This window comes from Triticum aestivum, chromosome 6D (genome assembly GCF_018294505.1).
Source record: "Triticum aestivum cultivar Chinese Spring chromosome 6D, IWGSC CS RefSeq v2.1, whole genome shotgun sequence".
NCBI classification, from domain to species: Eukaryota; Viridiplantae; Streptophyta; class Magnoliopsida; order Poales; family Poaceae; genus Triticum; species Triticum aestivum.
The window spans coordinates 4655840-4683682 of NC_057811.1; the positions used below are offsets into that span (position 1 = coordinate 4655840).

At 44.5% G+C, this 27843-nt stretch overlaps 3 protein-coding genes across 3 annotated transcripts; 2 read left to right on the forward strand and 1 right to left on the reverse strand.

Annotated features, from left to right (window-relative positions):
• Positions 1-2576: 2576 nt before the first annotated feature.
• Positions 2577-6479, reverse strand: LOC123142935 (lipoxygenase 2.2, chloroplastic). Its single transcript, XM_044561651.1, has 7 exons — positions 6085-6479; positions 5640-5926; positions 5268-5508; positions 4816-5178; positions 4593-4678; positions 4069-4179; positions 2577-3994 (listed from the first exon to the last, which is right to left on the reverse strand). The coding sequence occupies exons 1-7, from the start codon at positions 6467-6469 to the stop codon at positions 2648-2650; spliced, it is 2820 nt and encodes a 939-aa protein (XP_044417586.1). The 5' UTR covers positions 6470-6479; the 3' UTR covers positions 2577-2647.
• Positions 6480-14735: 8256 nt separating this feature from the next.
• Positions 14736-16915, forward strand: LOC123140683 (F-box/kelch-repeat protein At3g23880-like). Its single transcript, XM_044559968.1, has 2 exons — positions 14736-16004; positions 16645-16915. Exons 1-2 carry the CDS (start codon positions 14921-14923, stop codon positions 16683-16685), a joined length of 1125 nt encoding a protein of 374 aa, XP_044415903.1. The 5' UTR covers positions 14736-14920; the 3' UTR covers positions 16686-16915.
• A 3184-nt stretch (positions 16916-20099) lies between these two features.
• On the forward strand, positions 20100-22189 carry LOC123140684 (putative F-box/kelch-repeat protein At3g17280). The gene is made up of 2 exons (XM_044559969.1): positions 20100-21332; positions 21858-22189. Exons 1-2 carry the CDS (start codon positions 20135-20137, stop codon positions 21860-21862), a joined length of 1203 nt encoding a protein of 400 aa, XP_044415904.1. The 5' UTR covers positions 20100-20134; the 3' UTR covers positions 21863-22189.
• Positions 22190-27843: the final 5654 nt, after the last annotated feature.

Sequence of the window (27843 nt, forward strand, 5' to 3'; positions counted from 1 at the left end):
ACCGTCTTAGACTCGAGACGAAAAGATCCCCAGGACTATGCGGACATGACTCAAATGCTCGAGAAGTAAGTTAAATCGATCATTATCCACCATATCAGCAACTTTGTTCATTTCCTGATATCAAGTAATTGTTTTCTTTGTCTGGCAGGGTTTGGAGAAAATTCACCACAAAAGCTCCGGGACTGCCGAAGAAGCTGCAATTTAGACACCCGAAAGTAAGTACTATAGTAGCATGTTCCGCACATCTCCTAGTGATTCAAGCGCTAGTTTCATCAATACCATTTAGCATGCTTGCTTATCAGTTAGATTGACCTCTATTTCTTGTAAAGTGGTTGTGGCAGGAACAAGGGAATGATTTCTGTGGATACTACGTTTGCGAGTCTATCCGCCACACGACCTGTGAGCGGGGCTACTCTGACGAACAATATGAAGTGCGTAAGCAATAATATTCACAATTTTATTTTATTACCATCATTTGTGTCGAGTTTCATTTATTCATATATATATGTATTGACCCCCTTCTTCAAATTAGATGTTTCGGATGCGGGATGAACTCCTAGCAGAAGATCGTATGCGAGCAATTCAAGAGGAATTGGCGGCATTCTTCCTTGACCACGTGATCGCTGAAAACGGAGAATACTATGTGGACCCTGTGTTCTTACAATTTAATTAGGAGATTATATTGTAAGAGATAATTATTGTATATATGTAGCCGGTAGTGTCAGATAGATATACGAGAACTTGTTGTTCGACCAATCTCTCGGAGAAGGAGAGGTGGTCGATATCACTTCTCTCTGTATGCATATGTTCATGACGATCTTCTGTTTCCTTCATTTGCTTACTAGCTAGCGTGTCTAGTCCTCTCCATACGTATATAGTACGTAGCGTCGACCAAGCACGGAGATAAGAGAGGACACTTCTCTCTATTAATTAGCTAGCTAACACAATATATGAAACACCTAAATTAACCCCCCAAAACCCCCAACCCCCCCCCCTTTCAAAAAAAAAAAACCCCAGCCCCTGAAATGCTGACGCGTGGATGCCTATTGGTCCCGGTTGGTGACACCAACCGGGACAAAAGGCCCTGCCTATTGGTCCCGGTTGGTGGCACCAACCGGGACCAAAGGCCCCCCTGCCTGGGCTGGCAGCAACGGCCACATGGAGGACCTTCTGTCCCGGTTCGTGTAAGAACCGGGACTAAAGGGTTAGGGCTTTAGTAACGACCCTGTAGTCCCGGTTCGAAAACCGGGACAAAAGGCCCTTACAAACCGGGGTAAAAGCCCTTTTTCCTACTAGTGTTTACAAAACCTGAGGTGAGATGTATCGGTATCCTCTTGAGTCATACACATGCTCACTATACCGGTCTCCTCATTACCTTTTTTGTTCTTCTTTCTCATTGAAATGTTCCGGCACATGTGTGTGGCCAGGCGATGATGGATGCAAATTCCACTCTCGAGCAATATAGTCCCTTGTCAAACTTTACGACGCACATGTAAGTTATCGTTATGATCACCTTGTTACAGATGATATTTGAGCAACCCCAAAGCTCATCATATGGTAAGAGGTGACTACGATTTGCTCATGGTCTAAAGAATTAGAACACATGTTAACACTCCGTGTTATAACAATTCACTTCTGATGATATTATCTCAAAGTATAACAAATAAGTTTGGGTCGATTCAATATAATCGTTCTTGTAACTACATACTCTCAGTGTTGCTTTAGGACTATCGTTACACTTAACATTATCCTAACATCCTGAAAACGTTATCACCAACAACACTTGAGCAAGTCTTAGCCGGAAGACTGGGAACCTAATTTTATTGTTTATCATTCCACGCGTCCATACAAATTTTCCACAGAATCGCATATTCCAGGATCATAAAAGTTATAACATAGAATATAAACTCTTAATTATGAACACGAAAAAATAATAATACAATATTATTGCGTCTAGGTCATATTTCCAATGTAAACGCCGCTTGCTGGTAAGACCGACAGGCCTGTCAGTACTCAGTCTTTCAGCATGTCGCTCTGGTACTTGGATGAAAGATTAATAAGAATGGTTCTACGAGCTGACATGTCAAAATTATTAGTTGTGCCAAGGGAAGATCGGCGCCCCTGTTGCAGGAATTTATTTGCACTTGTTGATTTATGTTAGGAATAAAGAAATCAGGATTTCAATTATGTAAGAAAAGTAATTTCATTGTTTCCAAAAGATATATTTCAATTATTTCAAAAAAGGTTGTTTCAAATATTTTCACAAATCTTCCACATTTAAGAAAACGACTTCAGTTATTTCACAATGGTGGACTTCAATTATTTCAAAATAGTGATTTCAATTATTTCACTAGAGTTGGATTCAAAATGATTGGTATTTCACACAAATAATTACATTTTTTTAAAGAGTGGATTTGATTTATAGCAAACAATGATTTGGATTATTTCCTTACTCACAATAAAAAGATAAATTTTGAGCTATATAAAATATGATTGGAACTATGACATTAAAATGAGTTGCAAATGTATTCAACATTTGTCTTATTCTGAAGGTCATGTGGCACGAATTCAAGTTGTGGTACTTGAAGAGAAAGTCATTTTTACTTTATTACATTCAACTGGGTGAAACAGGTAATATATATTCTACTCAAATGGAGATGCTGGTTGGAACGCCCATCCCCATCACCGTTTTGGCGGCCATAGGATCACCGTCCGATGGCCTTAGCTGCACATACGGCACCATGCCCGGACCACACCGGTTTTTCCGCTCGGGGTCCCTGTTCCACTTGTTGACCTGCACCCCGATCTTCAACATGCTCTCCCTGAAGTCCTCGAACGCCTTGTCGATCTTGCCATTCTGTTGCCACGCCGGCTCTTGGTACGTGCCCAAGTACTCCTCGCCCGACGAGTGCGACGAGAGGACGTCCAGTATCGCCATCACCAGGGCGCTCTGGTACTGGGACGGGAATGTGTCCAGCAGCACCTTGTCCGGCGCCTCCATGAACGCGCGCATGCCATCGGGGCCCATCTCTGACGGCATGTTTATGCGGGCTATGGAGGGCCGGTTTGGGACGTACCCACCATATGGGTACTGGCTGAAGTTCACGGCGGCATGATGCGCCGACGCCACCCACATGATGGTGGATAGGGTCTGGACCAAGCTCTCGTGGCAGTCAAGCTGCGGCCACCATGGCTCATCCTTCTTGTCCGCATGGCCTTTGGTGCGCACCTCCTTCCACCAAGCCTGGAGCTCCACGTCGTCGACGATGTCCGCCGCGCATGCGTAGTAGTGCGCCACGTAGTCGGATGCCCACTGCTTGATGGCATCCCAGACCAGCAGGCCATCATTGGCGTATGGGTAATCCTCTATGGCCAGCTCCAGCTTGCCATCCTCTCCTCTGACCGCCATGCCCCTCCGGATGAGGTCCTCTGGCAGCGCCTCCTTATCGAACCGCCACTGCTCGGCGTAGGCGGCCGAGCTGATCTCCATGGAGTACTTCCCCGGTGAGAAGGTGCTCTCGATGATCCCATCGGCGTTGATGAGCAACTTGCGTGCCTGGGCATTGATCTCCATGGTGAACCGGAAGGACGGGGCGAGCAGCCGGTAGATGGGGTGCATCTGGCTAAGCTGCCGGTTCGCCGCGATGATGTACGGCTCGACACAACAGTGTGTCCTGAGCCAATGGCTGACAAGCTGATGGTAGCCAGTGTCGAGGCACACGACATGGGCCTTGGCGAGTTGCCACTGCCAGGACCCGGTGATGCTGGCTTTGTGTCCTGATGCCGGCGTGAAGACCTCACGCCACTGTGGCTTGCTTGCCGACTTGGGCCTCGTCAGCTCGATGGCGATGGGCCGGAGCGTGCCATCGCCGGCTAGGAAGAAGAGCGCACGTGACCCGTACAAGGTCGTGCCCTCGAGCTGGCGCACCTTGTTGACAAATGGAAGGTACAAGTCGTGGTAGTCCAGCATGAACAGCTTCTTCTTAGCCACGGCCTGCATGCATCAATTGTTACTATGATCTGCTCTTCAACCATATCTTTGGTGATATATTGCTAATTCGATCTCACCTCCTCAGCTGTCATGACACCGTTGATCTGCTCTTCAATCACCTCTTTAGTTATCAAGGAGTCCGCCGGGCCGTAGATTTTCTCGTCCAGCTTGCTCACCAGAGGCAATTCCTGCATACATAGTTTTACTCATGCATACTATAGTGTCAAAAAACGTCTTACATTATGGGACGGAGGGAGTAGATGATATCCAATTGGTTCATATAATATATCATTCGATGAGATTTGCTTGTATATGCATGGCACATAAATATGCAGAATTATAGTATGCATGCTAACTCAAACTGAAAAAGACATATAATGAGTTCGATTATTAAAATAATTATTCGATACAGTGACATAATTGAATGGAAAGGCTTTTATCATGAGGAGCTTTTTCAGGCATTTTTGTAAGTTGAGATGGCATGTTTGTTTGGGTGTTGACAGAAGTACATAGGTGGAGATCATCCACTTAGAGAATACGGTGATGGTCCATCAGATATATAATTCGATGGTGCAGTGAAGGCTAGAAACAAGGTACCTACCCTGACTAGTTGGATGCTCAGTGGGTTCACCCCGGCAAGGGTTTCACGCGCAAACTCCTCGTCTCTGAACCAAGCATACTTGTCCCCTGCATTTTTAGGTCGTGTGAGTATATTCACATTTTTTTGAGACTGCGTGAGCACAAATTAATAAGAGTGGCAGATTCGGGGTCCAAAAATTAACAGTGGCAGCTAAAACTAGTAGCAGCACTCGATCCGTACGTACTGTCGTGAATCTCGGGCGTTTCAAACTCGAAGACTCTGCGTATCCCCTCAAGAAACTCTGCCCCTTCCTTCTCAAAGAGAAGAAGCGCCTCCTTCTCGAGAAATTCGGCGATAAATTTGAACTTTCCACCGTCTGGCTGCAGTGGCTGGTTCCTGAACTCGTCGTCGTACATCGCGTTAATGGCCTCCAAGGTGGGGAAACTCTGGCTACTGTGCTTCGACCGCTTCATAATCCTGCATATCCCGTGGAGCAGCGACATGAACAACTTTGTGTTGAACGCTAACTCCTTGCGCTCCGTGAAATTTTCGTCCTCGGGAACATAAATGGATACCCCCTTGGGTGGTATTGTCTCCGACAACGGATCTGCACAATAGATTCCTTCATTCATCTACTGATAGTATATAGTAAAGCGGTTGCGGCTTCGAGGGGCAGTAATACTAATAATACTGTACATTTCCGGCAGTGCGGACGTCCTGTGCGGCAGCGTCGTGGGTAGGGGTGCTCCTTGCCGCCGAGTACAGGCCGATTGGTGCTTTTGTCTTTGCAGGGGTCCCCAAGGTCGTTGTACACATCGTAGTCGTAGATGCGGTCGTATGCCTTGCGTTCGCCGTAGCCGGTGCCACGAAGGGCCACCAGCTCGCTCTCGCGCAGCCTCTCCACGCCCTTGGGAGTCTGCGACGGGAGGTACGAGTTCTGCACCGCGGCACCCGCATGTAAATGGTAAGGTAAGCTAAGCGCTCGCCGCACGTATTTGCTTCCTACCTAGTAGTGTGTATTTGTGAAGTAAATCCGGTCATGGCGAAGTGTAATGAACACCAACCGACCTCGAGAGGGAAGAAACTACGCTTTTCAGGGCTGTACTGTGAGGGGTTGATCCAGGAGTTGCAGTGGAATAATGCAACGGCGGACGACCCAGAGTTCTCCCCGGCTGGGAAGACCTTAATGTCCCCTAACAACATCTCCGTGTAGTGGTAGTTCTTCACTTGCACGGCGCCGATGGGGCCGAACGATGCCGGCACCATGAAGCTAGCATCGTACATGTGCCAGTCCTCCTCCAGGCTCCGTGAGTGCTGGACTTTGCCGGAGACTACATCCCACTCCTGTCCTGTTTCTGCACAGATATAGCCCTGACTTGTTTAAATTTCACCAAGTCTACGGAAAAATACACCAATACCTACAAACGCGTTCACAGAGAGAGAGAGAGAGAGAGAGAGAGAGAGAGAGAGAGAGAGAGATCACGTAATAGAAGGGAGAGGGGAGGTTTCTCACTTGGATCCAATTCGGAGCTAACGAGCTCGAGGTACAACCAATTTTGTGTAAAGAGATTGTGGAAAACATCAAGCGCCTGATCAAGCATATCCTCTTTTAACCAGAAATTTTTCATGTTTACCGTCACAGTGGCCCTCAGCTCGACGGCCTGGTTAAGGTCAAAGTGGAGGTCAGGGCGGGCAACCGTGCTGGTGGCCGGCCCATTGGCTTCGGATAAATTGGTGGTGGTGGTGGTGGTGGAGCTGGTGCTGCTGCTGCCTATTTTTGAGGTGCGGCGAGGGCTGCCCGGTTGCCGGCGAGCCTTTGGAACCAGCGCCGCCCGCCGAGCAAACGGAGCACCATGTGCACCTACGAGAGGCCTTGTTGCCGTTTGCATGATAACCATGCGTACTTTCTGGTGTGCAAGAGATTGTGGAAGGCATGTTGTATTTATAGAGATGGAAGACGTGTGATGTTTGTATGTAGCAGGGGAGCACATATATAGATTTCCTTAAATAAATAGATAAAAAAATTCTGGGCCCCCCCGGACGTGGAGAACATTTCTATGGACGGTAGTAGTAGTATCTTGCATTATTGTGTGCGAATGCACTCATGCAGCATATATATGTAGTCCATGCAAAATGTCGTGTGGTGTGTGTCTCGGATCGATAAGGTCCGTGTGGCCTAGATACGTGAGTGCATGTACGTCCAGTATTGTTCTTTTGGCTGGGTTCCAGCGTCGATGCAGACCTAACAGCTGGAGGCGTGCATTTGGCATGCAGCCCTTGGCATCCCCACAACGACAAGGGAATGCATGTATGGTTCCAAACATTTTGAAGTGCTTGAGCATATCTAGCAGTTCTTTGATAACAATTCCCTATTATGGCCCTCGCAGTATATTTATTGAGATTTGTAGGTATGATGTTGTCCCAGATCCCCAATAAACGCATAACCAATACCAAATTTAACATATGGGTCTCACTTTTCAATGAGATATCTTTCCCCGCCGCTACCATGCGGTCTATCCCCGTTGGCGGGGTGTGAGAGGCCGATGGCCTGGAGGTGAAGTCGGCGCACGAGTCGCGCGGCAACAAGGTGAGCTTGACGCCGATGAATGGAGCTAGTTGGTCTGTATCAATGAGAGAAAGATACACATACGGTTTCAACACAAGTTGAGTTATTTGAAACAAGTTGAATTATATGATCACAGTTATCATAGAAGATAGCGGAAAGCGAGAGCTTTCCTGGAGGCTACCAAACGTATTGGATTATTTTTTCCAAATTGAACTGGACATTTCATTTTGGCAATGAACCAAAATGTGAAAGAATAATACTTGACCATTCAAATTCAAAAAAAAAATCTACTCCCTCCGTTCCTAAACATAAGCCTTTTGGAGATTTTAGAATGTAGATTCACTCACTTTGCTCTGTACGTAGTCCATATAGAAACCTTTAAAAAGACTTATATTTAGAAACGGAGGAAGTGCAAGATAATCTACATTTTGGTGCTCTATGCATTTCCTATTTGATGACTCATAGCGAGCTTTGCGAACAGCGTGTAGCTCAGATGATTATGTTGCTTGTGGTCGAACCAGCGCAGCAGGGTTAAATTAAGTCCAAGACTTGAGATTGGTACTGGCATTTTTCTGGATTTTTTTTAACTTTCTGGCCATGTTCACTTAGTGGGACGGGACATTCGAGTCAACTATGAATATGCATGTGATAGCTTCATCAGTCTCAATATATTATGCCGGCTCAGTATTTTAAAGGTTCTTAAAGATAGTGTGTGCATGCGTCCGTTCCTAGGGGTGAGTGTATGTATAAGTATGTGGACAGCTACCTTTATACAGTGTTAAATAGAAGACACATGGGGATCTTTTTTAGTAGCATGTCAATTGTTTGGTTACGTGTATCTTTTGACCGATCAATCTCTACTCCAGCACACAGAAGATTCCTTCGTTTGGTTTACTTGTCTTCGGTTCTCCGTTAGCCTGTGTTGTATAATGTATAGCACATTAGATATTTGATTTGATGAAAGACAAGATTTTTTTTTTGAGGTCAGCAAGCGGTGGCCATTTGTGGTCTGTACATTTTTTTTCAAAAAAAATTTAGATATAAAAGATCATGAAGTACAAAGCACCTCAAGCATAATAATAATTACATCCAAATTTCTAGACCACAAAACGGTAACTATCACCGCATGAACGAGCCATTGTCGCCGCTTCCCTACCGGAGCTGGTTTGGCCTTGTCAATGACAACCAGGAAGTCTTCGTACACACGTTCCTAAGAACTAGCGCCCTGGGGATGCAGTCGTCGTCATTGAACCCTTGAGTATATCCGAAGCAAATGACCCAAAATCTCACCGCCGTGAACACATGATGAGAAGACCTAACCTCGCCGCCCCAAGGAGACAAAAAGAATCTATGCTAGAGCTCCGTCGACTACGTCTAGATGGACGAACTCGATGTGAACGGAGTCTGGATGGAAAACTCGAAGAAGTTCTGCTCTCCGCCCAAGCGCCACACTTGTGAGGACTAAAAAACCGTAACATATACTACTAGCCCGAGCGAACGCATCAACATTCCCCTCCCTACCACCAGCCGCTAATACAGTAGGCAGAGGGGAGGCGAATCCACGGACGCACCATTGATGCTTTGAGGGGAATGTTTTCCCTAACCGCCAAATGGTAGGGGAGAAAACCAGCGACTGGGACTCGATCGGGTGTTAACACGTCTATATGAGTTACAGATCAAAAGGATTGGTCCCTCATGTAGATGATGGTTCACACTACTATTGAAATTGCATTTATCTTGTTGTACTTTTCACAGTTGGTTATGTACACTAAGCTTACATTATACTAAAAAATATTTTCAACACTTGCTTGTCGTTATGTTTCTCTTTTCTTATTTCTATATTGCCTTCTATCTTTTCTTGCAATTTTCCAGTGCATTATTGGATGTTTGTCTGCTTTCCTCAATACCTAGTTTTCTTTTTTCCTTTTTTGTGTTTAAAAAATTAGTTTTTTCCCTTTAGTTCCTTTCAAGTCTAAACAGCTCGAGCCTGGAGGTACATGGAAGAATGTTTCACTTTCTGCCTGTTGTACGTAGTGGACAAATATTTGGACAAACCGACCTCCTGCCCTACAATGAAAGCAGCCTTGCCTCTCCCCCACTGCTAAGGGAATGCAGTGTTTCAAACATCTCGGATTACCTTATATTTATTAAGGGCCGGTCCTGAGAATTCAGGGGCCCGGGGCCAAACTCTAACTTGGGGGCCCTTTAATGTAGACATCAAAATCATGGTTAACATATGCATAGGTGAAATATTACCAATAAACACTAAAAATGAAGAGGCCGGGGTACACTCCCTTTTTGAAATACAACACTGAAAATGCAAAATTAAATAAGTATATATGTATATATTACCATGAAATTTTCTCTTAAATGGGACGCAATACGCAAACCGAAAACCTTGTAGATAATAGTTCTGCAGCATCAAAACCATGACATTGATCATTAAGTTGAACAAACAAGTATATATAGAATTCGACACAATTTACTAGTTGATCTTGCTTCATTAGACATTGTCCTATACTCTATCGTGGAACACAACTACGTAAACTCTTCGTCTTCATTCAGATTTAGTAGGCGTTCTATCCACCACCACATTTTTGTCATGTACTGATTTTGGTAATTTTTGAATGTCCACTGTCGCATATACTCTGCCTCCATGTCCTCTGTCATTCCTTTTGCTGCTGCTGCCATCGGTGATACCACCACGTCCCCCGCGTACACGGTTGACGAGGGAGCAGGCCTTCGAAACCCCGCCTCTCTACATCCTTTATGGGAGAGGGGCAATTAGTTTTTTCAAGAGTGTCTCCTACGCAACTGCTTGCCACCGTTCGTCTGCGTTCTCTACTTCCGCGTCACCTTCTTTATCACCATGTCCACCACCAACGAAGTTGACCGTCTCGCCGCCGAGAAACTTGAAGCCAAAATGAAGGCTGCCTAAGAGATCATTGCCACCGCTGCGGCTTCTGCCTAGCCTACTGGAAGATATAGTACGTTTATCCCTCGCCTATTTATTTCTGTCATAGCAGTGTTAGGTATGTGCGCGTAGTACGTGCTTATCTAGATCGTAATCAGCATGTGTGATCAATTCTGTCAATGCCATGCTTATGATTTATTCATGGATTAAATTAATAAAAATATTGCTAATATACTCAGCAAGAAAAAGAAAAGAACATATACGCGGCACCAGCAAAGAAAAAGGGAAGAGACTGAGAAAGAGCAAACATGTCTGGGCGTCTTGTAAAGTTGTAATATCGTCTCGTTTGAAAAAGATATTTGCAGCGGCCTGGACCTGATCCCCCAAAATGCAACACACGGCGCACAGAAATACAGATGCAGCGTGTGGTCTCTCCGGCGCGTGGGCTGAAATGGAAACATTATATCGCTCAAAAAGGGAATAAAGTAGTGCATATTGTCCATGATGAAAAATGGCTTTTGGCACGATACAGGGTCGATGCAGACCCAGCACCTGGAGGCACGCATATATGGCCCAGGTTGTACGACGTACTCCCTCCTTACCTGGCATGCAGCCGTCGGCATCCCCACTGCGAAAGGGAATCCACGCATAGTTCCAAACATTTTAGATTGCATGAGCATCCATAACAGTTCCTCGATAGCACTTTTCTAAAATGGTTATGGGGGTTCTTCTAATAAATTTATTATTAGTTTTTGTAGGTGTCGTACTGTGGCAGATCCTCGGTAAAGACATCAATCCACCATACTGGGCTTATCATACAGGTGGCACTTTCCAATATCATGTGTTTCTCTCTAGACCACGGCGGAGAACACTTGAGGCGCCGGCGTGTCGACGGTGATGACAGCGTAGACTACGGCCAGGGTGGTAGTGGGGAGCATCGGCGACCATGCGATAACATCGCATGTATTAGAGAAAGAATTAGGAGAAGCCAAAACTCCCTCCATATTGAGGGAGTTGTGTTGTTTTAGTGGGGCATGCCAATAAAATATTGGGGATTGGGGATCCATTGGAGCAAATTTCTTGGCATAACTCCCCCAATATCTGGGTTTACTGGGGGTTTAGGATCCGTTGAAGATACTTGTATCGCCTCACTTTTTGTTTCATATATCTATGTCATTATAAAGATACACATCGTAGTACAAAGCCTCTGCTTAGGGCATCACCATCACCGCCAAACATCGTCGCATGACCTGATCAGCTGGTGCAAGCCATCTATTTACCGCAATGGGCTAGAAAGCAGGGCACAAGCATGACACAGAAATGGATATGGGCTGAGCTCGAGCAAAGTGGAAGGCGAAGGCCACCAGCGGCTATAAGAAGGTGTTTCCATGGCAGATCTGTGATCCACGGAAAACAGGGGACTAGCTATGGCGTAGTTGCGGCTACCAACTGGCACGCGCACCACTGCGCACTACCACACCGGGGGAGCTCTAACAGAAACCACCCCATGTGCAGGGGAAATCCATGGAACCCCCCCCCCCCCCACCCCCCAGTGTGGGAGGCCAATAGCTATGAGGTGAAGTCTACATTCGAGTCGTGCCTGCTGGGGGAGCGGTATGAGTCCTTGTCGTCCCCCCACCCCCCTTCTCTAAAGTAGCTGTATGGTTGTTGTGTGATCACATGGTTATTTTAAACAAAGAAACTGAACACAAGCTATTGGAGTTGCTTAAATTTATACAAGCTATCATGTAAAGTTATTTGGTCAGAATCAATAAGAGCAACATATACCTTTGTTGACAAAGGGGATATATTAATATCATGAAGATATCAATTACACCCAGCATCTACACCAACAAAATGCCATCTAGACATTAAGGATGCACACAACGTTCTAAAAGAAAAAGAGAAAGAAGAATAGATAAATAAAAGCACCGCCACAGTGGTTAATCACTCACAACAGCAACACACAAACCACCCCCAAACACAGCACCCGAACTATATACGAGGTTCTGCAAAACCGACGCCTCCAACAAGGGAACAGTGCAGCACCGTTGTCGCTCGGCCAACTGATCTTGGGTTTTCATCCTGAAGATAGTCCGAGTTCTCAAAACAATGCCTTCGACAAGGCCATTGTCAGGTACAATCAATGAATGTCAGACCTTGGGCTTTCACCGTGAGAAGTGAGAACCGGCACTTGGGGAGTACCACCAACATGAAGTCCTCCAGTGTTGTCGCCCCCACTTTCCAAGGCCGCTACTGCAAGTCACGAAGCACCAGGCTCACATGATTATGTGTCGAAGATGGACAGGAACACAGCCCCGCATGCCATGCTCGAGCAACAGCCTATGAAGCAACTTCATCGCATCCAAGACACCTCTCTGTCCCATCTTCATGTCCTCCAATCTCAGCCACCATGACATTCCCCTTCTCTGTCCTTACCACAAAAATCTAGAGGAAGGCATGTCCCATAGTATAGACATAAAGCTGAGCTTCGCGTCGCGCCCTCTTGAAGCCGACAGACAAATGTATGCACGCACACACAACCGGAACCCCTCCGATCCAGAAATCCACGGGCATTCACCAAACCAATTAGATCTCCCCTGGAAACTTCCGGAACTCGTCGACGGCCAGATCGATGAGGATTGATACCAGGAATATCGATGAATTGACCTGAGAAGAAAAACTAGGGCCACGCCACCGCCGGGCTGCCGATGAGAAGTTGCGCCTCCGCGCTGCCCTGACAGGACCTCATCGCCGCCCCGCCCATGCGACCACCTCGGCAGCACCACCACCAGCACCCGGATCCGCCACTCTGGCTTCGATGCTCCGCCTCCTAAGCCGCGTCGTCTAGGGCCGTAGCGCCGCGCAGCGTTGGAGTGCTCCCCGCGCGAGAGGTCTCAATGTGAGAAGGCATCCCCGCAAGCACCGTCGGCCAAGCAGGCTTTGCCTACCGGCGTCCTACAGCAGCGGTAGGGGAGAGGATGGAGAAGATGGCGGCGGCGGCTAGGGTCCCCCCCCCCCCGAGCCCCCCCCCCCCCCCCCCCTGCGGGAGCAAGATATACCTGCAGTCTCAACACAAGTAGAGTTATCTGTAACAAGGCACTTGTCAAGTGCTATCTACGATCACAATTATCTTAGATGATGGCACGATAAGGAAAGCTATAGCAGAGACCAAGAGCTTTTGTGGAGGCTGTCAAAAGTATTGAATTTTGATTGAAATTGTAGTGTGAGAATTTGTTTTAGCAACGAACTAAAATGTCAAAGAATAATAATTGACTGTTGAAAATTGATTAAAAAACTCTACAAGTTAATCTACATTTGGTGCTCTATATTTTTTTTGTTAGATTATTCTTGGGGAGGTTTTCGAGTAGCATATCAAGGGTTTGATTACATGTGACTTTTGACCAACATCTTTTTGAATATTACACCTTTTATATCTATGTGAGGTGTACTTGTATACTCCTTTACATCTTCATCTGTCTCATATATGCAAAAATGACCATATATAAGGGTTTGATTATGTCACATCCAGATGTGAGATAATACCTCACATCTAGGTTGCCCTTTGTTTGTTTTTCGTCTATTTTTTCTTTGTTGAGCGACATTTTTTTTTTGCCTGTTGTGTCAGTTCAAACCTTAAAAATCCCAAAAATGTGTTGGTGCTTGGGATCAAACACAAGAGTAACTGCACTTGACATGATTAAACCTCGTGGCTATTAATCGACCGGAACCTAATGAAGTCATCAGCAGTGACAGACGTGAGACTATATTTTGAAACTTCAAAACATGAGTTTTTTTACAAGAAACCTAGTACATTTTAAAATGTGAAACTTTTTTAATAATTCAAATAATTTTTAAAAACTAGAACTTTTTTTGAAAACGTAAACCTTTTTGAATCTTTGAATAATTTTTTAGCATCAACCCTTTTTAAAATATGAACATCTTTTGTACATAACTACTTTTTAAAAAAAAATAGGAACATTTTTTCATTTGGAAACGATCAAATTTCACATCCCCTGTTCCCGAGCTTAACAAGGAAGTTAGCCGCGGTCAACCACATGACACTAGGCAACAGTCACACCAAACACACACACACGCCCAGGTATGGAGTTGCCGCGCCGGCATGAACCATAACATCCCACGACACAGATGCCTTGTAGCTCCTGGTGCTCGTATTTCTTCCTGATTTATTTTAGGATACTCGGCGATGCGCGTTCAGTGTGAGGAGACGTTCCTGTTGACTACGAGAGGCACCTTTAGTGACTTCATCAATCTCAAGATGATATACCGGCTCAGTCTCTCAAAGATGCTCATAGGGGTAGGGTGTGCGTGCGTTGACCTGAACGATTGTGACGCCGAATGCAACTAACAACCATCATAGTGGAAGAGAAACAATATTGTCTCGCAGTCCCCAATCTCAAAAGAGCTATGCAGTTCAGTTACGAGAAATATAATTGGCTAGTTCTTACTTCATCATGGGTGAATTGGCTGAAAAGCGTTTGGTGTGGTAAGTTGTGAAATTTTTCTTGTTGGATTACTCGTTGCTGAAGTTGGTAGGCTAACATCGGCTGGTCTTTGGAGACCAACGGTGAATAAATTTATCGCAGAAAAAAAAAACAGTAGACGGGATCCACCCAGCTCGCTTCATCTGGGCCTGAACTGGGCCGGATGTGTGGATCTTCCGGAAGGAAACTGCTGAGACCGACTCGAGAACCCACGGACGCCAGCCGCCGCCCGTCCCACATCCCACCGGCGGCGACTCGGGGTTCCAGCCGTCAGCACGCAGCCGTCGACTGTGTGACGGTGGAGCCACAGGGGTGGTGGTAATAAGGGCGATCCCACGCCAGGCGCCACATCGGGCCTGGATCGATGAGCCGCCGTTCCTCGCCAGCGCCGCTGGATGACGGCGACCTCCTGGAGGAGATCCTGCTCCGCCTGCCTCCTAAGCCGTCGTCCCTCCGCAGCGCCTCCCTTGTCTGCAAGCGCTGGCGTGGCATCCTCGCCGACCGTCGATTCGTCCAACGCTTCCGCAAGCACCACCGGAAGCCTCCTCTGTTGGGCTACTTCGTCAAAAAATATAAAGGGGCTAGCTTCACTTCGATGTCAGACTTCACCCTCATTACGAGCTCCATCCCTCGTCTTCGCCACCTCAACCTCGTCTACTGCCGCCACGGTGTTGCCCTTTTTCTTGATGCACTCTGCGAGATCCTCGTGTGGAACCCCATCACCAATGTCCAGTGCCACGTGGCTTTTCCGCGGGGGCTCAACCATGACCCGGTTTGCCGTGTCGAGACTGCCGCGGTGCTCTGCTCCGCCTCTGACAATCTTCTGGTGCAGGGCGAATTTATGCTAGTATTAGTTGGGTACTATCCTAACCAAGCAAAGGCATTCACATGTCTCTACCAATCCAAGTCTGGTTTATGGGGAGAAATTATGTCAACACCGGCTCGATGTTCAGTTTACAGGAACAGGACCAGCGTCCACGTTGGAAATACACTTTGTTGGTTGCTTTATACCACCGAAATTTTTCAGTTTGATTTTGAAAGGCAGACATTTGCCGTGATTGAAAAGCCGTCAGGCGCCTATGCTGGCGTCAACTGCTGGCATTTTCAGCCTTTACAAACAGAGGATGGTGGCCTTGGCCTAGCCGTTTGCTCAAAAACCATAAACATTCAACTTTGGGCGAGGAAATCCAACTGCGATGACATCGTTTCGTGGGTGCTACAGAAAACCATTCAATTAGATGACCAAATTTCACATCCGGTGTTCCTGACTAAAGCAAGATGTGTTGTGATGATGGGGTATGACGAGGACACAAATGTGATCTTCCTATGTTTCGAATCTTGTCATTACTTCATGCTCCAGCTTGACTCAATGCAGTTTAGGCATATTGGTACCGAAACAGACTGGTGTTACAAAATGTGTTATCCATATAGAAATTTCTATACTAAAGGTAATACAAGTTCTCTTCATTGCATACATAACAAAGTCCGGTCAATTATTTTGCTAAGAGTCATTCATAGTACTTTTGATAACTGTTTGAATTGATATCGTTGTTCTTCACAAGGGTTAACTGGACATTTAAAAATAAGTGAAGTTGCTTGTTTCTTTGTCTGGATGGTGATGATATTGACAATTTAATTTTACTATATCATTATTTGTTACCAAAGTAGTTAATGGTATAATAACAACAAATAGATAGAACTGTAGCTATTGATATCGAATTGCTTGTTTCTTTGTCTCGATTGTCATGACGTTGAGTTGCTTGGCCATCACTATCTGTGTAAAATTGTTGATACCATTATGTCCTTGTATTTATCCAATATTTGAAGTAGTCTTTTGATTCCCACTTCAAAATCTGAAAGTGTGTTACGTTTATTTAATAAAAGTTTTTCTCGTGGAATAGTTACTCGATTGGCACACTTTGTACTCCGTAGTATTTATCTTGGTTGACCCTACTAATAACCAATTTTGACATTCGAGGATCGTGCAACAGTTGATTTTCGTGCTTAACCTGTACGGCTAGTTGTCTAGATCTTGTCATGCTTAATTATTTCTCTATCTTGATCTTTGTTCTGCTTTTCTTCGAACAGAGGCGCCACAAGAAGATGAAGGTCTTGGATCAAAGAAGTGACCCCTGCTACACTGCTGATGCTACAGACTGGTCTGTTTGGCGTATGCGGCAGGAGGAACTGTCTTAGGGAAGCAAGTACAATAGTATGGTATTTATAGGGTGAGTTTTGAGTCAGTGGCAGGTTTTGTACCGGTTTAGGATGTTAGACGTAACTAGACCAGATGCTGCTATGATGTACTGCATCTGAACTGTTTGTTACAGTCCTGGTATCTTTTATTTGAAAAGAGTTGCTTCTAGTGTTGCCGACTTAGCGCACATCTGCAAGTTGCTAATAGTTATGTTATTTGCTTTCATTTGCAAATACTGTTCTGGTTACCAATGTGGAGTTCCTCTTTAAAATGAGTTGCTAATTTGAGGACACAATCCCACTACGTACTTTGACGACCATGGATGTAACAAGGTCGCATGGACAGTGAAAATCGCAAAATTTGACACTGCTGTACACTAGACAACCTGATCCTCTCTCTGTTCGATGGACAAGGAATTTTAAATGCAATACAAATCTGATGAACATTTTAGACACTTGTTGTTTCCGTTCAGGTGATCATTGGCATCAAACCGTTTAAAGAGAGAACCTCAATGCTGCTACAAGGAATGGCAATTGGTAACCCAGTTCGGTACTTTCAAGAGTTCAGCTTCTTATTCCAACGTGAATTGCATCTACACTGTTTATTTGGAACCACACATTGATACAATAGATACAAGAATTGCTGTGTTCTTGAAAATTATTGAGCTAGTTTGTATGTTCATCAGGTCTGTATTGCATTTAAAATTATTCTGCTGCCGGTAGCGGACCCTGATGGGAAGTGAGGGCAGCTCAAGGCACGACCCATCGATGGCCGGCCGGTGATGGCAGGGGCATTCCGGGGCCTCCTGGCCTTACATCTGGTGAGGTCAGATCGGTCGTGACAGTGACCCTGGTCCCCGGTGGAGTGGTGGGGTGGCTGCCGGTGACCTTCCCCTGCGTGAATCTTGCCGGCTGGGCCCCCTTCCTGGGCTCGTTCTGGGGTGGAAGAAGGGGTCTACTTCCCTGCACCGGTCGGTGGCATACTTGTGCCGCGGCTGGGGCCCTGGTGGTAGGAGTCCCCAGGTGCTCGTGGGTGGAGCTCGCGAGTTGGGTGTAGGCTGGCTGCCATGGCCGTGCGGCCAGCGTTGTGGCTGCTGTTCGGCGTGCGATGGCAATGTTGTGTTTGTGTTCGTCGACAGCGGTGTAGGCCGACAGCGGTGGCGGGCGTCGTCTCCTTCGTAGCGATGCCATTGCGGCTGCTCTATCCTTCGTGTTGCACGGGGGGAAAACCATCATCCTTTGGATTGGGAGGTGGTGGTATTTTGATGGCGTACCCTTCCTGGAGGTGCCGCATTGGAGTCCATGGTTCCTCAAGTGCGGCTTCATCTCTGCGCCGTGACTCGGTCATGGTGGAGCACTACGACAACTTCAAGCAGTGCTTTTATTGCATACCTTTAGATTCTTTGGACTGGATTGCGGGGTGTAGTTGTTCCGCACCATTGTATCCTGCCTTAGGTGTGTGTGGCTTGGTGCTGTGTTCTATGCTTTGGGTTCTATGGTCGTTAACTTATCTATAAAGCAGGGAGATAGAACTTTTCTGTAAACTCAAATTTTTACAACTGGTGTACATTAGACAACTTGATTCCTCCTTGGCTGGATGGACATGGAAATTTTTACAACTGGTGTACATTAGACAACTTGTATTGTGTTTCATGTACTTATTTAACTATGCACAGTTCGAATTATTCAAGGTACTATATCCTTCATTTGCACTACAAAGAGTTTTATGGGTAAATAGTATGGAAAGACCTTGCTCATACTACTAAAGTTTGTTACTTTTTTTAAGACTGTCACCGTGGGAGCACTCCCCCACCTGAATTTGTTCTCGTTTCAAAAGGAAATTTGATCAGATTTGTATGGAAACTGAATCAAAAACCAAACAAAGTGACCCGTTTTATCAGGAAAACAGGGCCAAAAATCTGCACAAGCAAGTTAGCCTCGGTCGACCAGACGACACTGGGAAACAGTCGCACCAAACACACACACACACGGGTACGGAGCTGCCACTCTGACGTCCCCCGCTCCTGCACTAGCTTTAACGTCGCACGGCACGAACGCCTTTTAGCTCTTGCTACATGAGACGGCCTCTTGCAGACCACGACCGTCGCGCCAAACATCCGGGGCCACCACCCCGAAATACCAGCCAGGCCAACCCCAAAGATCTCGTCGACTGCACAAACAAGGTGGTGTGCCGGAGTTGGAGTCTAGCTAGTCATGAGGAAGACGCACTATTCCGAGATCTCTTTGTTGAAGACCGCTCTACTAGGCCTATTCAACTAGCTGCTGAATTATATATGCTTTATTATGAAAACATGCATCTTACCGAGTTCTGTGAAACTCTTCCTTGTGCCTTTCATCAGGAAACTTGTCTGAAGGCGTTTCATTCAACCATCGGTCCGGAGAGAAATGAAGAATTATCCACCTGGCAAAACTGCATCTGGGCACACAAGATGGGTATTTTTTTTATCCTTCAAGACTTTTGCTGGCGGCATATTTTGTTATATCCACCAACACGCCCAACATCGTTGTTAATGAGTTTAAGACCATGATGCAGGACGTCCAAGTGAAGGAAGAGCAGCTACGTTCCGTGAATGATTGCTCGCTATCCTTAACAAATTCTACTGTCGAGGGTATACTGTCAAGGAGTATATTCTGATTGATGGTTGTTCTTGCAATTGATTTATGTCTCCCTCATGCTAACATCTAATTTGGTACGTGTGTTATCGGAGTTTTAGGCTTGAAACCATTTCGTACTTGGTTGTTGGAGGGATATGAAACAACCCTCTCTACGGGAGCGCAATTCAGCGCTTGGGCGACAACCTCCAGGACTGCAGCGCGAGCCCCCTCTTGGCTCCCGATGATGATGGTGGTCTGTGTATAGAAACAAATTGATCGATTCTTAAGAAAACATTATCTCTTCATCATTGTTTCATTTTAGTTCTTTCATTCTCTGATATCCACGAAAATGTCCCCGTAATTTTTATTTAACCCCTCGGGTTATCCAAGCTTTACGGTCAGCCCTCTGGCTTACTGTATTTTACATTCTAGTCTGTATTCCTTTGATATTTCGCCAGATACTACACTTGGGAAAAAACCATCTTTTCAAATCTAACTTGACACGGTTAGTACCAAAAATTGGCAAAAGTTTCATAGTAGAAAAAAATAGACCGAGTGCCATATATGGAATAAAAATTATTTGAGGGCCAAATAGAGAACCATATTTCTATCTACGGCCAAATAAGAAACTCTCTCTTCTGTTTATTTATATGTGCCCCCATCCCCCTCTTCTTGTCGTATGAACCCTAACTTCACGGATGGATGGATCTGGGTTGATGATGGATCCAACACCACGGATACTAGCGGGTGAGTCTCAATCAAAACCATGGATCTTGAATCTTGTGTTATTAATCAAGGGAGAATTTTTAATCCGTGTGCAGATCGAAGATGGTTCGCTTGGATGAACCGCCGCCAATCCTCATCAACGATGCATCCGCTGGAAGATGAGGACCTCCTCCAAGAGATCCTCCTCCGTCTCCCTCCTCAGCCATCCTCCCTCCCCCGTGCCTCCCTTGTCTGCACACGCTGGCACCGCATCCTCTCTGACCCCAAGTTCCCCCACCGCTTTCGCAAGCACCACCAGAAACCTCCTCTGCTCGGCTTCTTTTTGGTTGTGCCCTTGGGCAACCGCACCTTTACTCCCATCCTGGATAGGCCTGACCGCATCCCAGCAACGCGATTTGCTCTTCCACAGGGCCACGACCTCCCCCAAGACCAATGGCACTTCATGGGATGCCGCCACGGCCTCACTGTCCTAATCAACGCGTGGCAACGCCAGATTGTCATGTGGAATCCTCTCACTGGACAACTGCGGCGTGTGACATTTCCACAGTCGATCAGGTACAAACATGAGATATTTTGTCATGCTACGGTGCTCTGCGCTGACCCCGAAGATGGGCATGTGCACGGCGATTGCTTCTTGAGCCCTTTTAAATTGGTTATGGTCAGTGTCAGAGACAGGGAAACATGTGCTTGTGTTTATGACTCAACATCTGGTGTATGGGGCAATATTTTATCGATTGTGACTATGAGTACAAATATTTTCATAAGGCACAACATCCTGGTCGAAAATGCAATTTACTTTCATGGAGGTGAGATCCTTGCCTTTGATCTGGAAAAGCAGAGTCTTGGTGTGATTGACATGCCAAGTGATGTGGATCTTCGTGACTTCGGGACTTCTCAGCTCTTACGGATGGAAGATGGTGGACTTGGACTCGTTGTTTTGTCATTTTTAACCATTCAATTATGGCAGAGAAAGTCAGATTGTGGAGTTGTCAGATGGGTGTTGCTACAGAAAACCATTGAATTGGAGGATCATCTCGTTCCACGTAGAATGGGCCATGATTGCATAATTGTAATGGTACTGATAGCGGGGTATGATGAGGAGAAAATTTTGATTGTACTATCTACGACGGGTGGCAACTTCATGCTCCAGGTTGGGTCAATGAAGACCAGAAATATTTGTGAAGGAAATCTCATAAGTGATGAGACCTTTTATCCCTACACAAATTTCTATACTACAGGTAATATCTACATTGCACAAGCAACAAATATCCTATCTGTTTTCTTTGTCTGAGTATCATATCAATTTCTTTAGGGTCATAAAGGGGCACATGATTGTTGTATTACTGTTCCCGTAGTTAAAAATTGAATAGGTATATAAGTACAAAATTTAGTTGTTTGTTTTTTTTGCCGGTCCAGTGATCTTACAATGATAGAATTACTTAGTTTACTACTAGGATGTGTTCATTATTTCCACTAAACATTATCAATTTTAGCATATTTGTTTGGTACAAAAACTATATCAACACCACCCCAGAGATAAAATGTACTAATACTACCAGTCCTACACCATGATTTCCGGGTGTTCACATACATAGTATGAATTAATTGACGCAACCACCTAAGGCTTATGCGCCACCAACATTAGAACCTTCAGTTAAACAAATAGAAGGTAGTGTGACACATGTATCAAAAGTTTCCCTTTTCTCACATTTAACCCATGGACATTTCAGTTCAACTGATACCTTACAACATTTAATTTACAGTCTGAGGAACGGGTATGTTGGCGCTAGTTTCCTATCTACAGAATACACCATCTCAGCTGGCTTCAGAGTCACAAAATGCACCATCAGGCAAGCAGGCAACAAGGTGTTGGCAAATAAGCATGTAGGTACCTACCAAGAGTACAAGACCTCGGAGAAGGATTCGGCTTGCAAAAGAAATTTTGGGAAGTTTACCATTGGTGCACAACTATGATAATGCTTTCTCACATTCCCTATCAGATTCATATAGAATTAATGCAATGGAATGAGCTTTTAAAAGTGTCTTGATACTTCTTTTTTGTTTTGAGTGTGTATACATTGTGCCATATTATAGATGCGAGTACTTAATTCAAGAATTGATTTATACATTTTCAAGTCAGTCTAATTCTAGATCTACCATCGCAATTTTCTTGTTCTGAATTGCATTAAAATTTGCTCTTTGAGTTTAGGATTACCATTTCCAACACTTGTGTTAAGTAAGTTTTTCAAGAAAGATCACCTTGCAGATAGTATAGAAAAAACACCTTGCAAGTAAGATCTTCTTATACATACCATTTTAACATCTTCCAGAAGAACACTTCAATTACAAGTGCATAACTTTCGTATTTAAGTTCAAAACTCCTTGACCTGGACATAAGCCAACACCGTGTGGTAGCGGTGGATAAGTTGGTGGGCAACGCATGGCTAGTGTTTGTTTGCATGGGTTATGTGCAACAGGTCATAACCATGTCTCCTCCAATCTCGGTCACCTTGCCATGTGCAAAAGGCCTTATGCACCTTTCTTGATGGACATGGAATATTAAATAACAATACAAATATATTGTACATTTTAGAGGCTTGTTGTTTCGGTTCAGGTGATCATTGGCTTCAATCCGATCGAAGCGAGAACCTTGTTACTACTGTAACGAAAGCAATGGCATTAGGTAACCCACTTTGTTACTATTGAGGGTTCGGTTGCTTATCCCGATGTGTAGTGCATCAAAACTATTTATTTTGGAATAAAACACTGCTATAATAGGCACACAAGAATTGTAGTGTTCTTGAAAAGTATTGAGCTAGTCTGTATGTTCATCAAGTTCCTGTACTTGCGTAACTCTGCACAATTTGAATTATTCCAGGTACTAAACTTGATGTGCACCTCAAAGAGTTTTCTGGGTCGGTAATACTATATAGAAAGACACTTATAGTCGAAAGCTCTTAGTTTGCCGTATGTATGTATCTACAATTTATCTTTCCTTCAGAAAAACAATGGTTGAGTCATTTGGTGCATTTCAACTTTCTCCTGCATGGACTAAAATCAACGACCACACTTGACAAACCGTGGTTAGTATAAGTTCCAGAAAACAATCCAATGTGTCAGAGTTGGAGTTTGTGGTAATCATGCATGAGGAAGACACACTATTTGGAGATCTCACTGCTGAAGCCCGCTCTACCAGGGCTATTCAGCTAGCAAATGATTTGATATGCTTTATGAAAACACGCATCTTAATGATGTTCTGTGAAACTTTGTCTTGTGCCTTTCATTTTAAACTTATTTTTGTGTCTTTAAACCACCGGGTCAGAAAAAAAAACACTTTCAACCTAGGAAAAATGCATTTGTAGTTTTAGACACACATGATGGGTTTCTGTCCTTTCAAGACTTTTGCTCATGTTGTACCATGTTTTGTAATGTCCACCAGTATGCCAAACATGGTTTTTGCGGTGCAGGACATATAGGTGAAGGGAGAGCAGCTATGTTTCATTTATGACTTCCTCGTATCGATTGCAACTGGGGGTATGCTTGTGGGCACTGTCAAGGAGAATACTACAACTGGTACAATTTAATTTTTGGTTGTTCTTGTAGTTGATTGATGTGACAATTACTCATGCTGATTTATAATTTGATAAGTGCGCTGATGGAGCTTTAGGCTTGAAAGAATTTCAGAAATACTTGGTTTTCTTTTGCGAGGCAGAACTACTTGGTCGTTGAAGGGATGCCCTCTTGGCTCCTGACAACGACAATGGCCTATTAGAAACAAATGGATCGATTTGTAACACAAAGAGGGAGTGGATTGGAAACCTCATCTTGTCATTATTGTTTCATTATAGTCCTTTCATTCCTTTTTATCCACAAAATTGGCCCCATAGTTTCCATTTTCAGCCCTCCGGTTATCCAAACTTTACAGTTCAGCCCTCTAGCTTACTGCATTCTATTGGTCACACAAATGCACTAAGGGCAAAAACGTATTTCCAAGTCACACTCAACACAGTTAGTATCCAAAAACGGGAACGAGATCCTCTGACTTAGATCAATCTATTGCCGAGGGAAGTAGTACGCGTTGCATCGTCCGTTGGCGATCTGACGACTCGCTGTGAGGTGCGCTCTTTCCTTCTCTCCCGTTCGTGTCCACACGAACACAAGCAGCCCATCCGGCCCAACACGACGACACCCATCGATTCATCGCCTGAGCTCTCGTCTCGTTAAAAAAAAGGAACTCTCGCCTTGCCTTAGAGTTCGCCGGCGGGGAGGAGCCGCCTAGCCGTGGAGGCGGCAGACAGCCGCCGCTTCGTCCAGGTGACAGGCCGCCTAGCAGTGGAGGTAGCGGAGCCAGCAGCTGCCTCGTCCAGGGCGCGATGCATCGGAGCCATCGAGCTGCGGAGCCGGCGCCGTCGACGCCGCCGAGCTGCCGAGGCCACGAAGCCAACCTCGTCAAGGCTTCTGCGGGGCATCTGCTCTGCTGCTTGTATTGTGTCCTGATGTACGAATGTTTCCAGAGTAAAAAGAGAGAAGCTACAGCAGCATTTTGAATGAATGTTATGATTGAATTACTCTTCTAGTTTGTACTTCTACATTTGCAGAATGTGTCCGACTTGAGTGGTACTTGTACATGTGCACAGTTGAACAGATTTGTATGGAAAATGTTCCTGCTTTCTTGAATGTTTGTTATGGCTGAAGAATTATTCCAGTAATTAAACAGAGTGTGTGTGCAAAATCGGACAGAACTGATAGAAATGCACTGAATTGAACTGTTGTGATATAAGGTTGTCAATTTGAAAGCATATAGCAGGTGTTGTTATTTAGAGAGGATAGCACCTGCTATTGACAATTTGTGAGCATGTCCTTCCAAGAATAAAATGATTTGCAAGTCATGTGCCTGCTTTGGCTGCTGAATGTAAATGAGCATGCATACAAAAATTGCAGGTGCATTGAACAAAATAGATGCCAACCCAGGGAGTATATCTCTGAAATGCATGAAAAAACTGATTGATCAACTAGAACCTAAACTGAACTGAATGGCCAAATTTCACAAAACCATGCTTGTTTGTGCTCTCATTCAAGTAAAGAGCACATGGTTGCCCAAAAACAGTAGCACTTCACCACGACCCAGTAAATAGATCATCTGTAATTGGTCCCTGGAAATTAAATTAAATAAGTAAGTATTTATAAGAATAATTGCCATCCCCTAAATTTCTAGACTAATTATATGGGCAAGATTACCATCAAAAGTTGAGTAAAGCTAAGTTTGTCCTTGTAATCTTGAGACTCCTTCATATTGTCCTTGTAAACTATAACATCTGCAACTTGTCCAACACCACTACATGCCTCTTCCCCAACCTCTTGTTTCTTCTAATGAAAGAAAATTTGAGGGTTATGAGAATTAATGGGCAGAATATTAACACTTGAAAGACAATAGTTATTTAGAAACATACCTCTTCCTTGAACTGTGATGTAGTTTTGTTTTCTCTCTTTTTCCTAGCCTTGTGCTTCATCTCAAGCCAATTTCTTTTTTGTTTTGCACTTTTTGTTTTGATATCCTTTTTCTTTAGGCGTGCATTAGCCAACAAGTCATTTGGTGGGCTAGCATTTTTGGGAATAGTACATGGGTGCCCTGATGTGCTTGTGCATGCACTAATTTTTTCTTCAATCTGCTTACCAAGGATGTCAAGTGTGCTATCTACTAACATGATGCATTCTTGAAAGTTGGCTGCTCGATGTGCCAAATTTTGAAATTTGAGGGACATATATCGGTAGCCAAGAATGGCATCCATATTTGGATTTGCGATTATATTTCTTCCCATGTTGTCTTGTACAGTTCCGCTTCGTGCTTCTCGTGACCATCGCTTTAACACATAATGTGCCGGTAGTGACTTGATACTCATCAAATCAAGAATTTTCAGGGCATGGCCACATAATATCCCAATTCTATCAAACTGCCGGCAGCTGCACTCAACTGTTTTCTTCAAAGGATCGCCGATAACTTTATACTCCTCCTCATAGGTAAAATCTCCAACAAGATATTCATTACAATCATCCAATTCTTTGGCACAAGCTGATAAAGATATTTCATATTCGCCTTGAAAATCTTCAAATATACATGGTGTATACAACTTGCTAGCTTGCACCAATATAAGTGGTGGTCTCTTCATAAATAATTTAGGCAACTTTTTCCTTGATTCAAATTCTGAATTCAGTTCATTATTTCTTTTACCTTGCACAACCCTTTCAAAATGCTTAAAGAACCGGATGATATCAAAATCAGATTTTAAATGGATTTTCAAGTCGTTGTTCAAACTCTCACTCAATTGTGTACCTCTCATTCCTAATGTGAAGATGTCCTTCATATAACATTCAATCCATTTTTCTTTTAAATTATATATACTATCCAACCAGGTTTGCTTACTCACCTTTTTCCTCATGAGGTCAAACTTCTGTTCAAATTCCGCAATGTCTTCATACTCAAACATGCACGCGCTAAAATCAAATAGAATACTTGTTTCTTCATCCTCCTCTTCATTCTTCTCTTCATTTTTCTCTTTCGTCTTCCCTTTCTTCTTCCCCATTTTTTCTCTTTTTTCTTCTCTTCATTCAGCTCTTCATCCTTCTCTTCATGTAGATGTTTGACAACATTTTGCATAATGTGAAAGGTGCATAATCCATGCCATGCTTCTGTAAACACTTCCCCAACTGCCTTTCCCATTGCAACATCTTGATCGGTACAGAATGTTTTAGGCCCCTTTCCTTTATGAGCTATTAGAAAGGCCTCAAACAACCACTTGAAGGATGCAAATGTTTCATCATACATGAGAGCGGCACCAAAAACTACAGTTTCTCTAAAATGGTTGAAATCGACAAACACACCAAAGGGTCTGCTCTCCTTATTTGTTCCAAAAGTAGTGTCAAAACTGACAACATCACCAAAATGTGCATAGTCCATGATCATCTTTGCATCAGCCCAAAATATGTTTGATATTTGTTCTTCACAATCCATTTGCAATGCATATTGGAATGACGGGTTTTCATCAATTTTGTCTTGAAAATATTTAAGCATGCTACCATCTTGACCATATGCCATTTCTCGTTGGCGCTTGGTATGCAAGTAGTTCTTGTGATCACGGAGGGTATAATTAAGATTGAGTGATCCACCAACTTGACGACTAGCCAATTCATGTGCAGCTTTTGGCCCAATTCCTGCATCATCGGCCGTTTTAATTTCAAATGCTTGCAACTATGAAATTTTCCTTTGTGATACCATTAGGTGTAAGGTTTCTGGCAGGTGTAGTGTGTGATTGTGTTCCAAAACCAACTTAGACACTTTCAGATTTTCCTTCTTTCGATCCATTTTAAGATTCATGTAGACTTGATAATCGGTTCTAGTTTCAGCTCGAGGGCATTTTGTTAAATAATCCCTTTTATCTTGTGTTCAATGACCCTCATTTGCGCAAACAAATCTACAAGATGTGTGTTGGGAAACGTAGTAATTTCAAAAAAATTCCTACGCACACGCAAGATCATGGTGATGCATAGCAACGGGAGGAGAGAGTGTTGTCCACGTACCCTCGTAGACCGAAAGCGGAAGCGTTAGCACAACGCGGTTGATGTAGTCGTACGTCTTCACGATCCGACCGATCAAGTACCGAACGCACGGCACCTCCGAGTTCAGCACACGTTCAGCCCGATGACGTCCCTCGAACTCCGATCCAGCCGAGTGTTAAGGGAGAGTTTCGTCAG